Source organism: Nyctibius grandis, chromosome 4 (assembly GCF_013368605.1).
Source record: "Nyctibius grandis isolate bNycGra1 chromosome 4, bNycGra1.pri, whole genome shotgun sequence".
NCBI classification, from domain to species: Eukaryota; Metazoa; Chordata; class Aves; order Nyctibiiformes; family Nyctibiidae; genus Nyctibius; species Nyctibius grandis.
This window is the reverse complement of record NC_090661.1, coordinates 7,554,008-7,566,891: the sequence shown is the minus strand read 5'-3', so window position 1 is coordinate 7,566,891 and position 12,884 is coordinate 7,554,008. Positions and strand designations below refer to the sequence as shown.

The window sequence follows — 12,884 nt, the reverse complement described above, 5'->3', positions numbered from 1 at the left end:
AGAGAAGAAGAATCCACTGATTGTCAGAGTTCAGATTTTTGCAGTGGCTTTCTGTAGTGCTAGCCAGTTGTATGGCTCAACTAATCGTACCTGGTGCTTTGGGTGGAATAGGAGGTGCAATACCAAAACCAAAACCAGTTGTCTACCGAACTGCTCCTTCCCATCCAGTCCAGCCTGCAGTAAAATCTGTTTTTAAAGTAAAGGCCAAATTAAAGTAAACATCATCTTGTAGAGCCTGAATGTTGAAAAATAATTCAGTGGACCATGGCAACCAAATGTGGTACATTTATGGTAAATACAGTTTGATTGGAAATACTCAATTATGGTACCTGGGAAAATACAGTCTTAACAAATAATATCTTCCCTACCTACCCCCCCATGCTAAAATTTCATCTGTTAGTAAATATTCTACCAAATCTAAAAGACTCAATGAAATCTTGTGTGTTCCCATGGACATTTTTTCCATTGGAGACCAGTACATATCCATAATGGAGTCTGATTTCTTGAAGCACTATAAACTCCCCAGTGTAGGGAGCTGAATTGCTCCCTGGAGGATGCTTTTCGTCTTTCTCACCTGTGTAGGGAGCTGAAGTTAAAGACACTGGTGGAAGTTTTCACACAGTTTAGTGTATAGTAAATACTAAATACTAATTTAATTCACTAAAAATAGTAAATACAGTTCTGTAAAGAAAGGAATACTTCAAAAGTCTATATGTTCTTAGGATTTGTGCTTTATTTTCTATTACTGATCATACAACTCATTACAGCTATGAGAATTTAAGAAAAAGATTCACGGTTATGTGTGCTAGTTACTTGTTTTTATTTTCATACAGCATGGAGAACAAAACTAATAAAACTTGTTTAATTTTCTTCTTACTTTCAGGCACTGATTTTTGAATGTGTGTTGTGTCGGTTTGTCCCAATAAGTCTTAGAACAGCATTATTTTGGGTGCTTTAAAATAGTTAGAGCTTGGTTTCACTGCTCTGATGATTTGAAACGTAAGTGGACTATTACGCTGACGTAACTCCTGCATACCTCAAAATTTCTAGCTGAAGCTAAGCTCTAACCATGATCAAAGTGGCACATCAGTGGAATGGGTTGAAGTTTTGTGGAGTTGGGATGGAGTTTTCTGTGATGTTAATCCAGATGCTGTGCTATTACATGTTGGGTTAAGTTGAGCAAATCAAATTATGGTAACTCTGCAGAGAAATAATTGCTGTTCCAAAGTAGCTACTGGGTTGCCTTTTAAGTTATTGTGTTACAAATTAAAACTTGTAACCACTAAGTATGCATAAAGCACTTCTCTCTCCTATTATTTTTCTCTGTTCTGCTTAAACTTAAATACAAAAAAACAAAACACCTCAAAATCAAACTTCTGTGCTGGGTCACATACGTTGATAAGATCAAGTTAACAAGTGTAGCTTGCAAATAACCAATTAAACTAAATTTTTAACATCATTGGCTATAGAAAAAAATGGTTTATATATGGTTGCTTAGTGCTCTGCCACAGCTGTACCTGACTTTATAGATCTCGGGAAGATGAGCTCAGGATTTTGTATGAGGGTAAGAAGTTGTCATTAGACTCAGTTCTGTAATTTCCAGCTTCATCAAAGCATTCCTGAATGTACCTGATTGTGTGTAAACAAATATTCCTGCTGGACTCTGTAGGAGTGCCTATGCCCTTGGACAAAATCAGATGCTAAGCTGCTCGGCTCAAGTGAGAGCCTGTTGCTGGCCCTCCTGCGAGACCTGTTATTTAATGGCCTACGCACTTGTTCATGTATAAGGCAGATGATGGAAAAAATATATCTGAATTCAAAATCTCTCAAATCCCTTATTTCCAATGTTTAAATGAACTTTAGTGTCAGAAACTGGCCACATCTTGTGTATTTTTTAATCTTCCTTCCTTACCAGGTAAGTATTTAAGAAGCACTGTGGTCCCATCTGGATTTTGGCAGTGTTGCATTACAGAGTCCTTTCTTTCAGCGTGGTGTGTGTAAATGGATGTGTGTGTGTGTGCATGCACGCTTGCATAGAGATAGATCTGTGTTGATATCTGAAATAATAGGTGTGAGGGTTTTAACCTTGTAACTGTTATGAGATCTTTATGTGTCTGCTTTAGGGTCGACCCTATCCCATATGACACTCCAAAACCAGCGGGCCACACGCGATTTGTCTGCGTCTCAGACACACACTCCAGAACAGATGGCATCCAGATGCCTTATGGGGACATCCTTCTGCACACGGGCGATTTCACCGAACTGGGACTGCCCTCAGAGGTTAAGAAGTTTAATGACTGGTTAGGTAAGGAATTACTGCGTTTTGGTGACCCCAATTAACCTCTCCTATCCAAGTGTCAGTCACTGCCTCCTAATTGAATTAGAGCACTTGAAAATCCCCCCCCCCTCCCTTGCTTCACTTGTCCTCATGTGATGTGCTGTTTATAGCCTCAGTATGATTCTGTTAATTAAGACAAATTTAGAGACTTTGTTGTATTTCTGCATTATCTTGGGGGGAAAAGATTCTGTCATTCCATGGCAAGGACTGTGCAGCCTTCTGTGTGCACTGAGGGGGTGGTGGCACTTCATATGAACGCATATAGCGTCCTATTAGGTGATGCTGTGGGGTTTTATGCCTACAGCCAAAACTATTGCTCTTTGTATTTGGGGTTTACCATAATTGAAAGCAGTGCTGAAAGTTACAGTGTATTTGGAAATTATGAAAATCCTTCTTCCCACAGTATAGGATAGCAAAATCAATAATAGTGTTTGGAAGAGGAGAACTTTTGGGGGGTGGTATGCACATGATTGCCCCTTTGAGTGCTGGCATTTTAAATTTGAATGCCAGGCACTCAATGCCTCTTCAGCAGAACATCTTTCGTATTCTGGTGTAGTTGATAGCAGTGCCTTGATAGTGTATTGCTACAGATGAGGGCAATTAAATTGCAAGGACAGAACACCAAAATGAAGGAGGGGAACTTGTGCAGGGTGTTTCTGTTGTAAATGCCACTGGTAGGCTGGCTGTGTACTGCCATGTCACCATCTGCATTAGAAGCAGTCAGAGGTGAAGGTGACTGGAACAGCTGATCTTCAAGAAACATTAGAATGAATTTACAGCATTATGTAAAAACCTTTGAAAGCATAGCTTTGTCATAATCCTTTACCTCCATCACTGCACTCTCTGTTGCCTGCTGTATGAGGGCCACATCCCTAAATGCCTTTAATAGCATCATTTTATTCCATTGGAGTTCCTTGGCTGACCCTTCAAGAGATAAGTAAAGAACACTGGGATTTACAAAAGGAATTTTTAAATAGAAGAGCTTCCACATTATCCTTCTTTTCACCCTCCTTTGCATTTTCTCCATACTGTTCTTTTTGTCTTCCTTCTGACCTCCTCTGATTTCCATAGCCCATTTTAAAGAACGTTTTTCCTTCGTTTTATTGCTGTGCCTGTGGGACTGAGGCTTCCAGATACTGCCATATTACTGTAATTTAGTTTTATCGTTCTTATTTCTAGAAAGCAGCAGTAGATTTTACGGGCTCAAAACTATCCTTTTTTTAGGAATGTCCTTGCCGGACTGGGAAATCAGAAGTGGTAGGAGAAGTAGGTGGGTATGTACATAGGTTGAGGGAAGAGTCACAGTAGGAATGATCTTCCTCAACTTTTGAGCGTTCTTTCTGATAACCTGTAAATGTTAGTGTTGTGAAGGGGGAGGAGCAAGCAAGGTAAGGGCAGTGGGAGGCTGCACAGCTTCACTGGGAGTGGGCCGTGTGGTCCCACCAAGCTTCAGTCCTTGTAGAGAAGCTGGACAGCACTGCTCTTCAATGAGGTTCAGTTGTTACAGATGCCAGGCAACTCCAGAAAAGGAATTGCTTTCTGGAGAGCGTAGACCTCCAAAGTCTACCCTGAATGCACTGCTAAGAGCAGTGGCTGGCTCCCAAAGCTCCTCTTTGGACTTTGGGTCATTCACAAGGATTGTTGTGATAAAGCCAGAGCCCGTGCCCAGTGCCTGGCATTTGAAATAGCTAACTCAGTACTGCTGAAAGCCAAAGCAAGTATGCTGCTAGAGTGTTTTCACCCTTTTGTGGGGAATCTTATAGTATTGGCAGCCACTTGGAGTTCCTTGTATTTTAACTGGTGTTTCATGATGATGTTATTTCATCACATAGATCCTTGGTTTAACATTTGCAACAGAAGAATTATAACCCTTTGAATAGGTTTTGTTCCAGCCTCAGTAATTTACCATGGGGCTTTCTTAGCATATATATAGTTCTTGTAGAAGTCAGTATAGTATTTGTCTGAGAAAGCAGGTGTTGCATTCTTTGGCAGTCAGTGTCATTGAAACTGGAAGCTTTGACTGTGTGAGGACCTACTGGCTTTGGCCTCAGGCTTTCATATTTCAGGTACAGAGAAAACTGCTTTTGTTATTTCATTCTTTTTTTTTTTTTTTTGTTAGCATGCACAGAGTCCACTTGCATTTTCATATAGATGACAATACCAGTTATTAGGTTTATAGCATAAGGTGAGGCAGCAAATTGATTCCCCTGTGCAATCGTGATGGTGAGTAGTTGCTCCAGTGCTGTCCTCTCCTCATCTGGCATCAAAATGCTATGAAGTCAGGCATGTCCTTTTGCCACTTTATTTCAGGCTCCTATCTGCAAAATGGGAGTAATCGCGTTTTAATATTTACTATGTATATTGTGAAGATTAATAACTTCAAGGTTGTGAGGTGATGACAGGTAATTGTTTAAAAAATACATGCCAGTGGCAAGCAGGAAGAAGCAGGATTCCTTTTTCTTCTGCCACTTAGTGAGAGGCATCTTTTTTCATTGTAGTTACTAGGAGCCTTATTCCAAAGCAATACACTGAGAACTCCCATCCCATGCAACGTTGTCCTTATAGAAAGAGGTTTTCATCTCTTTTGTGTGCATGGTTTTCTCCACTGGCAGTCGTGTTGTAAAGCAGTAATGAAGACAAGGCATTTGTATCGTTTATACCTTGAGGGAGAGAAGTGAGATCAAAGCTAGGCTTCATCCTACAGCTTATTTTACCTACTCTGCGGTAGAACAACAGGGCCTCATGTCCACTAGGATTATATAATGGGATAAATAAAACACAATAATGATCCATAATTTTCTTGGCAGTAAAGCCAAGGGGAAAGTTAAAAGATGATTGTTCTGAACCCGTGCCTCGCTTGTACTTTACTGGGTGTTACATGTGCCAGAGTTATACAGGACTGAAAGCACGTCTGTCAACCCTGCAGTTTTGTATTTTGTGGGTCTTGCATCCCTTTGCAACTCTTTGGGTATCTCACGTGAGCAAAATGTTCAACATCTTATCCATCCATTTCATTAATATTAATCCTTCTTCGTCGTCTCTGCAGGCAAATAACAGAACATGCTTTCCACGCCCTCTTTCCCTCTCCGCCGAGCTCTCAGCCCTTCCTGCGACTTTTACTAATTCTTACGCTTTTTCCTCTTTGGCTGATAAATTTTCATTATTGGTTTTGCATGAAAGTCATCTGGGCTCATGCATTGAATAACCTCTGTGGTCACTTAGTGATTACATACACTGGCTGAGGTAATTCATTCACTTTTGTTTTGGTGTGAACATGTCCCTTGGGTCTTGTAACTGCTGTAATCACTTGACCTTAGTGACTGTTAAATGCTTTAAACACAGTTATTTGAAATTTATAATTGTTTTCGTTAAAAATCTCTTATAGTAACTTAACTGACCTTGCAGTAAACACAACATTATGTGCTGAGGAAGAATTAAGATGTTATTCTGTGCCCAATATATTTCTTACTGAACGTTTCAACATACTATTATTATCACTGTTCATATTTTTCCCATTCATTCTCATTCAATCATATATGGGAAGTGAAATACAGCAATATCTAATTATAGCTCTGTCTTCATAGTGCAATATTTCCTTTCTTGCGTGATGGGAAGTGATTGAATAACTCGTAAGACTTGAAGAGAAAGCAAAGATAAATTCAGGCAGATAGATCTTTAATGAGTGACGATATGTTTGTTGTGCTCAATTAGTATGGGCCTGATTGTGCATATCCTTACTCGTGTGAATAATATGCGTCTGGTTTAGTAATTTTTCTCAAATAGCCAGTTTTGTTCTTTTTTGTCTAGTGGTTATCTCTTACTGTGTTCATTTTTTGTTTTAGGGGTTTTTTTTCCATGCAAGGTTTGTAATATAAGGCACGTTATTGGACAAACTAGGCAAAATTCTGCAGTGGTAGATATGAATAAGTCCAGTAGGTGAAATTACTGCTGGTTAATGTCTGAGGAGCTGAGAGTAGAATTTGGCTAGGTTTTTTCCGAGTTGTTCTGGGATTTAGCAACTTGTCTGTTGCATGTTTTTTCTTTCATGGCTTGCTTTTGTTTTGAATGCATGTTTCTTTTAATTTCTGTGAGATAATGACTTGAGGAACTTTGTGAATGGTTTAGTGGCCAAATACATATGGGTTTGTACTGGAACAAATGTTTATTTACCTGTAATTTATCCTTGCCTTTAGTATAAACATTGTTGATGGAGCTAAAATAAAAATTCAGCTTTTTTTTTTGTGGTACAGTTTCTCCATCATGTTACTTAAAGTGAGAAGAAAAGAATCATTATACTGTTTTAACGTGGAGGTTTTGTTACACTCTGCGTATGTGGATGTGGTCCTCAGAAACATATTGTCAGCTCTTCTAAAGTTCATTTTTGTGTGAATGTTTAGTTATTGAAAATAGCAGTGTCAGCTTGGAATTGCTGGCTGTTAGAGGGAATAGGTGACAAAATGGGAAGAGCAATGGAAATGTGGCATTGCTCTCGGAGGTGTGGACAGACATGATTCCTGTCTACACTTAGATTTCTGCATTAATACTGTAGAAACTGGAAATTCTATTCAAAACTGTAAGCAAGACACCTGCCAAAATAGTGTTTGATCTTGAAGATAGTATATAATCTGAAAAAAATTAACTAACAAAATAGTATAATAGAAAGATCAAGCTCTCTTCTTATCACTGTTTAAAAATTCGGGGTCACATTCCTCTTGTATCCTTTCTCAGTCTCTCTTGTCTGGCTCAGTTATTCCCTTATTTTATCTAGGCTTCATCTCCTCTCCAGGCATATTTCATTTAGGGTTTTGTGTGAGTGTGTTCCTTTTGCTGATGTATGCTGGAAACAGTTTCATTGTGATGAAGTATTTGTTCTTGAGAACTTTTGCTCTGTAAAAGTATACTTCTGATGTGAATTATTTTAGCATCTGACATGATACTTTTTTATAAAAACAAACCAATAAGCTCTAAATTTCTCCAAATTCAGAGGGATATTAACTCGAAGTATTCTGAACTCATTTAGAACCAGAAGGAAACTTACAAATATTTTAAAGTAGAATTATGGCAATAAAACCAAATCTCTTCCTATTTTTATAAATCGATTTATTTCTGATTTGTGTTTTTACCATCTGGAGCATATTTTGAACCCTATATTGCTTTACTTGTTATAGCTAGAATGAATAATTGACTAAACATAAAATGCCATTTTGATGAACAAAACTCTTAGCACTTCAAAAAAAAAAATTGCATTCATTGCAAGTGAAAGAAAATGCTGAGGTAGCTTTGAGCCTGTAAGTATGTATGAGTATTGCACAGCTGTTCTGGGAGAGAGGGAAGCAATTCCCTGGAAAATCTATTAGCCTGAGTTTGAAAACAGCCATGTCTTCTGTGGGTGACTCTGGTGAGGAGCTTCTTTAGGCTTCAAGCACTGGAATGGGATACACTTATTTTAATACGAGGTTGAGCTGGCTGCTGAAGGACAGTTGACTCTTCTGTTGGTGTTGGCATTCTGCTATCCCTCTGATACTGTTAGGAGTTTCGTGTGATTTGTGAGTTGAGTTTTTTTTTTACTTATTTTGCTCTCTGGGTTATGTATCTCACTCTGTCTTTACAGTAAGTTTTTAAAAGCTTCTTCCAAGTTTATTTAGATTTTATTGCGTATCACTACTTAAGAATACTTCCTTTGCTTTTGTTCTAACTTGGACTGTGTTTAATGTCACAGTTAAATTCTCACTTGTTCTTAGTTTTAAATTCCCATATGGCTTGACTAAATTAATCATCAGTGCTCAGCTTTTGTTTGCATATAACTTTTTTAGATATATTAATAATAATTTTAATTTTTTTCTTCTCAGAGGAATACAAAAATAATTTCAATGTTACATTTTATTGTATTTTTAAAATAGTGTGAAAATACAGCCATGTGGATTTGTGGTAATAAGCTGAATAATGTTTTCCTGATGTAGCAATCTACATTGAAATGTGAAAAGAAAAGTGGGAAAAAAAAGTGCAAAATGCTGCTTCTGTGCTATGGTTGTTATAGCTGCTGCTTCATATTATCATATTTATCCTCTGCTCTGAGGCAGGTACTAGATGCTTTGTGGAGGATAGAACCCTAGAAGTATAACTTAAAAGGTAAAAGAGAAGAAATTATATAGAAATGAGTGTCAAGATAGTAACATTTCCAGTGACTAAAGTAGATTTTGTGCACGAGGAGCAGTGTAAGTTAATTCATATCTGATCTGTTGTTTCTTGTTTTGCTCTTGTTATTCCTGGCAACTTCTCATGCCAAGAAATCTCACAAGAAACTGTTTTTACTATCTGTTAATAGCATACAGAGAAACTTTGAGGTTTTTTTCTAAACTCTAGTCACTGATTTCCAAGAGATACAGTGTAGAATTCTCTGTTCAAGTTGTGTACTACCTGCCATGATCAGTCAAACCAAACATTAAGGTGTTATTTAACAGCCATTAGAAAACTTGGCTCAGGTGAAATGTGCTTTTGAAGAGAATGATGTTCTGGATTGAGTGGCTCTTTATATGTTTAAACCTAACGTATTCATTTGGTAATTCTCAATGAAAGAAAGGAGCCAGCGAGCACTGGAAAGTATTGCACAATTCTTGGACAGGACTTTCAATCACAATAATTGCTCAGTCATTTCTTGGATCTGCTTGCCTGGACTGCTGTTGTCTTAAAAGGGGGGGATAATCGGGTTTCAAATAACAAACCATAACCAAAACAAATCTATAAAATAACCAAAATAATTCTTCCTTTCAATTCCGTCTTTCCTGCAAATCTGCTTTAAAACAGAACAAAGATTTATGGTTGTTGTATTGACCAGGCATGAAACAAGTAATGCCACCCAAATAGAAAGTTTTATAGACATTGTCATCAAGAGTCTTTCTCCAGCATTGCTGCCGCAGCCGCATATCATAACATGAGAATGATTTCAGTGGAAAGCAGTCAAAGTATATATTCTTTGTACACCATCACTTTATTTTGTCACTTACAAATTAAATCTTGCATCAAAAATACAAAGTGCAAAAATGCTTCTCTCCTAAATTGTCACATCACGCACACCATAGTAACAATAGCTAATTAAAATGATAAGTCTTTCTGTTAGTGGAGCATCACATTCCTGCTTAGAAAGAACAATGGTTTCGGGGTGGAGGAGTTGATTTGAGCAGAGAGGTTGGGGCTGGGGGAAGAAAGTGCTGCAGATTTTAGTATAATGTGTAGTGTTCAAAGAAATTTGATTTCATCATAAAGATTAGCAGGCTGTGTAATTCAATTTAAAGCTGGTTGGCAGTGTACTGTCTATTACAAAGCCTTTTTTTTTTAAATTACCACTTTTTTTTTTTTATGTTGTATGTGACTACAGAACCTAGCAGACAGCAGGAATGATCTTTGGGTTTTGTGCTTCCTACCCCCCCTTCCTCTTTTCAGTTCTGCATGTTAGGAAATGCGTGATATTACCTTAAACTGTGCTACAAAACGGTATGTCAGTGAAATGCCGTCCTGCATTTTTTTGGCATATATAAAATGATAGTTCTTTTTTTTGTGGCCAGACACTGAGAGCGAAGATCTGCTAAAAATGTTAGACTATGGGGGGTTGAATCAAGCTTAAAACTCAGATGTTAGCATTTATTCACACTGTTGTGGACATAACTGTGCTGTAGAAAAGCAACATGCAGCACTTTATGTTAATGCAAGACTGGCAGACCTTTATCTTACAGTAATTGCCTATACTAGGGCGTTAATAAATGTTCCAAGAATTACTGACTTCTTTTTTTTGTTAAAGAAAAATAGGTTGTTGCTTCTTGCTGGCTATAACCAGCCTGCATAGCTTGTTAATTAACCCTCTTGTTGCAGTGGGCTGAAGCTGAGTATTAGAACTCGTACAAATTCTGCATGCGTTTTGTGTATCGGGAACGGTGTGTCTTGGCACAAAAGGGCTGTGAAAGAAAGACCTGTGCTATTCCATCTCTCCCATCCACCCTCGTTGCGCCTGTTAGAAGAGCTTGAAATCTTTATTGACTGTATTTAGGGAGTATATTGATTTCAGAGGACGGGTGTTATATTTGTGGGCACTCTGGTACCACTGGTGGGGAGGAAAAGGAGAAGAGAACCCCTTCTCCCAGAGCTAAAGGAATTCGTGTTTTCTTTGTCCTGCTTTGTCATCCTGCACGTGACAGTGTGAATAACAGTGCTTGCTCCATAGGGTGGTTACAAGACCCACAGGCAGCGTCTTCTCTTGGGTGACCCTGGTGCAAGGCTGGGAGAACCTGCTCTGCTGCCGCGTCCTGTGGCACCGGGCTGGTCTCGGCATTTGGCTCCTGTGCGGGCTGGTTCATGGCCCTTCCACAGCTTTGGGAACTGAGTTTGTCAGGATTTGAGATCACGTCGAGGCTGAGGTCACTTCAGTGCCTCACTTCACTGAGCTGTTCTGGTCTCTCTTTTCTCATCCTTCACCCCAGCTGTGAGGTGGCGGTTACCCAAACCCTCACTCACTATTGATGGTACATTTAGTAGAGAGGGAACAAAGCAGCACAACAGGGGACAGCAGTGTAAGGAGAGAGGCAAGAAGATGCAAAGCCAACACAGAAGAGAACAAAATAACATCAAACTGGGGGAGGGACAGAGGCTACAAAGAAGAGGGAAACAAATGAGAGCACAGGGATGTGAAGTAGTGGAGATTCACCTGCTTTTTCCAGAGCTTAGTTTCTTCCCAAGTTAATAAAATTAAGAAATGAGAGATCAGGAACACTCTGTACTTTGAATTTCCTGTAACTGTTGGTAAGTGAACCTTAAAGACCTCAGAATTATGTACATCTTTTCTAATGAACAAGAATCTTTAAAATTACAGGCCGGGCTGGGTATCAGAGTGCCATAGCTCCTTTTCTCCTGAATGTTGCCATTAAATTTTTTTGGTGTAACCAGCCAACATGGAGAGTTTTAGTTTAAAACAGAGCTGCAAATGATAAAAAATTACCTGTATTTCCTTACTTTTAGCTGAGCTGCTCTCCCCCATACATTACTTTTAAGTCTCCCTACTCCCTAAGCAGCATTTGACATTTGCCTTCACTACTGAGAGATGAGCAGAAAAGCTGCAAGGCAGCCATGAAGTTTCCTGCATTTTTGTGCAGGAGATGTCTCCTGAGCATTGTGGGGAAGGAGTTTGTTCCTTCTGCTCTCCTCTGTCCCTGCTGCAAGCTTCGGTGGTCGCTGGGAATAAAATAATGTAGCTGTAGCCATACTCATGGTCCTGAGAGTAAAGGTCCCGGACTAACATCCCCTCATAAAACCCCATGCGGAGTAATTCCCAGACTAGCACTGTAGGGAAAGCCATTCGCCGTCTGCAGTCTCCTGGTTGTAAATTATAATCCTGTGTCATTAGCTGGAGCTTGAAAGGTGAGGAGGGATTGCCTGTGCAAGGATGGTGGGGAGGGCGGTTGCCTGAGCAAGGACGGCTGTGGGGATGCCCTGCTGCGGCGGTCACCTGGGCTGCCCCTGATGTGATGTGGTGAGTGGCAGCTCTGGCTAGCTGTGTTAAAATGGGTCCTGGCATTTGGGTGAGCTACTAGAGAGGATGTGTCTGCGGTTATAATGGAAGCAATATAGCCATTCATAAACAACTGCTTCCGTGAAGCCAGCTGTAAAAACAATGATGCTTGCCTTTGGGGTGAAAGGGCAGAACCTTAGCAGAAAGGAGTATAAATAAGAAATAAATTGTTACCTTTGTGTAAGTGACTGAAATAGCTGTTCTCTTAGTGCTTTGTCTTAATGACCAGCTCTGATTAACTATACTCGTTGCTTTATTCAGCAAAACTTAAGGTCTGCATTGTCATGCCTTTTTATGGCAGGTTTTTTCATTCCTTTTTTTTTAAGTCTAGAAATGATGGCTAAAATGGGTAAGTCAAGAGAGACCCTACTTTGCAGAATGCACACGAGATGAAAAATTGCAAATGCTACATGCCCCAACAGTTAATGATAGCGTTTAATTAGAAATATTTATTCATGTGCCAGAATCCTCGGTGTACTTCTGTGCACAAAAGGAAACTACAGATGCTGCCTCAAACAAATTTTGCAGCACCTTGTGAAAATGTTACTGTAAATTCAAATGCACAGATAAAAGTACCGTAAATCTCCCATACCCATTTAACTTGGCTTAAAAACGTTTCCCTACCTTAGTAGGTTAGACACTTGATATTATCCTTATAAAGGAGCAGAGATGGCTGCAGCAAAGGGCCTGTGTACTTGTAGTAACAAAGATAGGAAAGGTAAGAGTTTCACCTGAATTCCGTCACAAATAAAACACTCAAACTCTTTATATTGCAGAGTGGAGTTTACATTACATATACTATTTTTCATGCATCTATTTTGTCCTTCCTTCTTTGGCAGGACAGTTAGGAGGTATTTCAGCACATAGGTTTGCACACTGAAGTTCAAAGAGTGGCGCCTTGGATTTTTAAAAACCTTCAGTCAGAACTGTCTGTCGTGAGGTCCTGGGATGCTGTAACATAAATAATTTGGTAATTGAAATTGTGCAAAG

At 39.2% G+C, this 12,884-nt stretch overlaps 1 protein-coding gene across 2 annotated transcripts in view; it reads left to right on the top strand.

The window, feature by feature from the left end:
• MPPED2 (metallophosphoesterase domain containing 2) overlaps nucleotides 1–12,884 on the top strand; it is a 108,684-nt gene that overhangs the window by 36,855 nt on the left and 58,945 nt on the right. For both annotated transcript variants that reach the window (XM_068399114.1, XM_068399115.1), the window contains exon 3: nucleotides 2,124–2,305. In XM_068399114.1, the coding sequence (XP_068255215.1) occupies nucleotides 2,124–2,305 (182 nt within the window). The remainder of the gene's footprint in view (nucleotides 1–2,123; nucleotides 2,306–12,884) is intronic.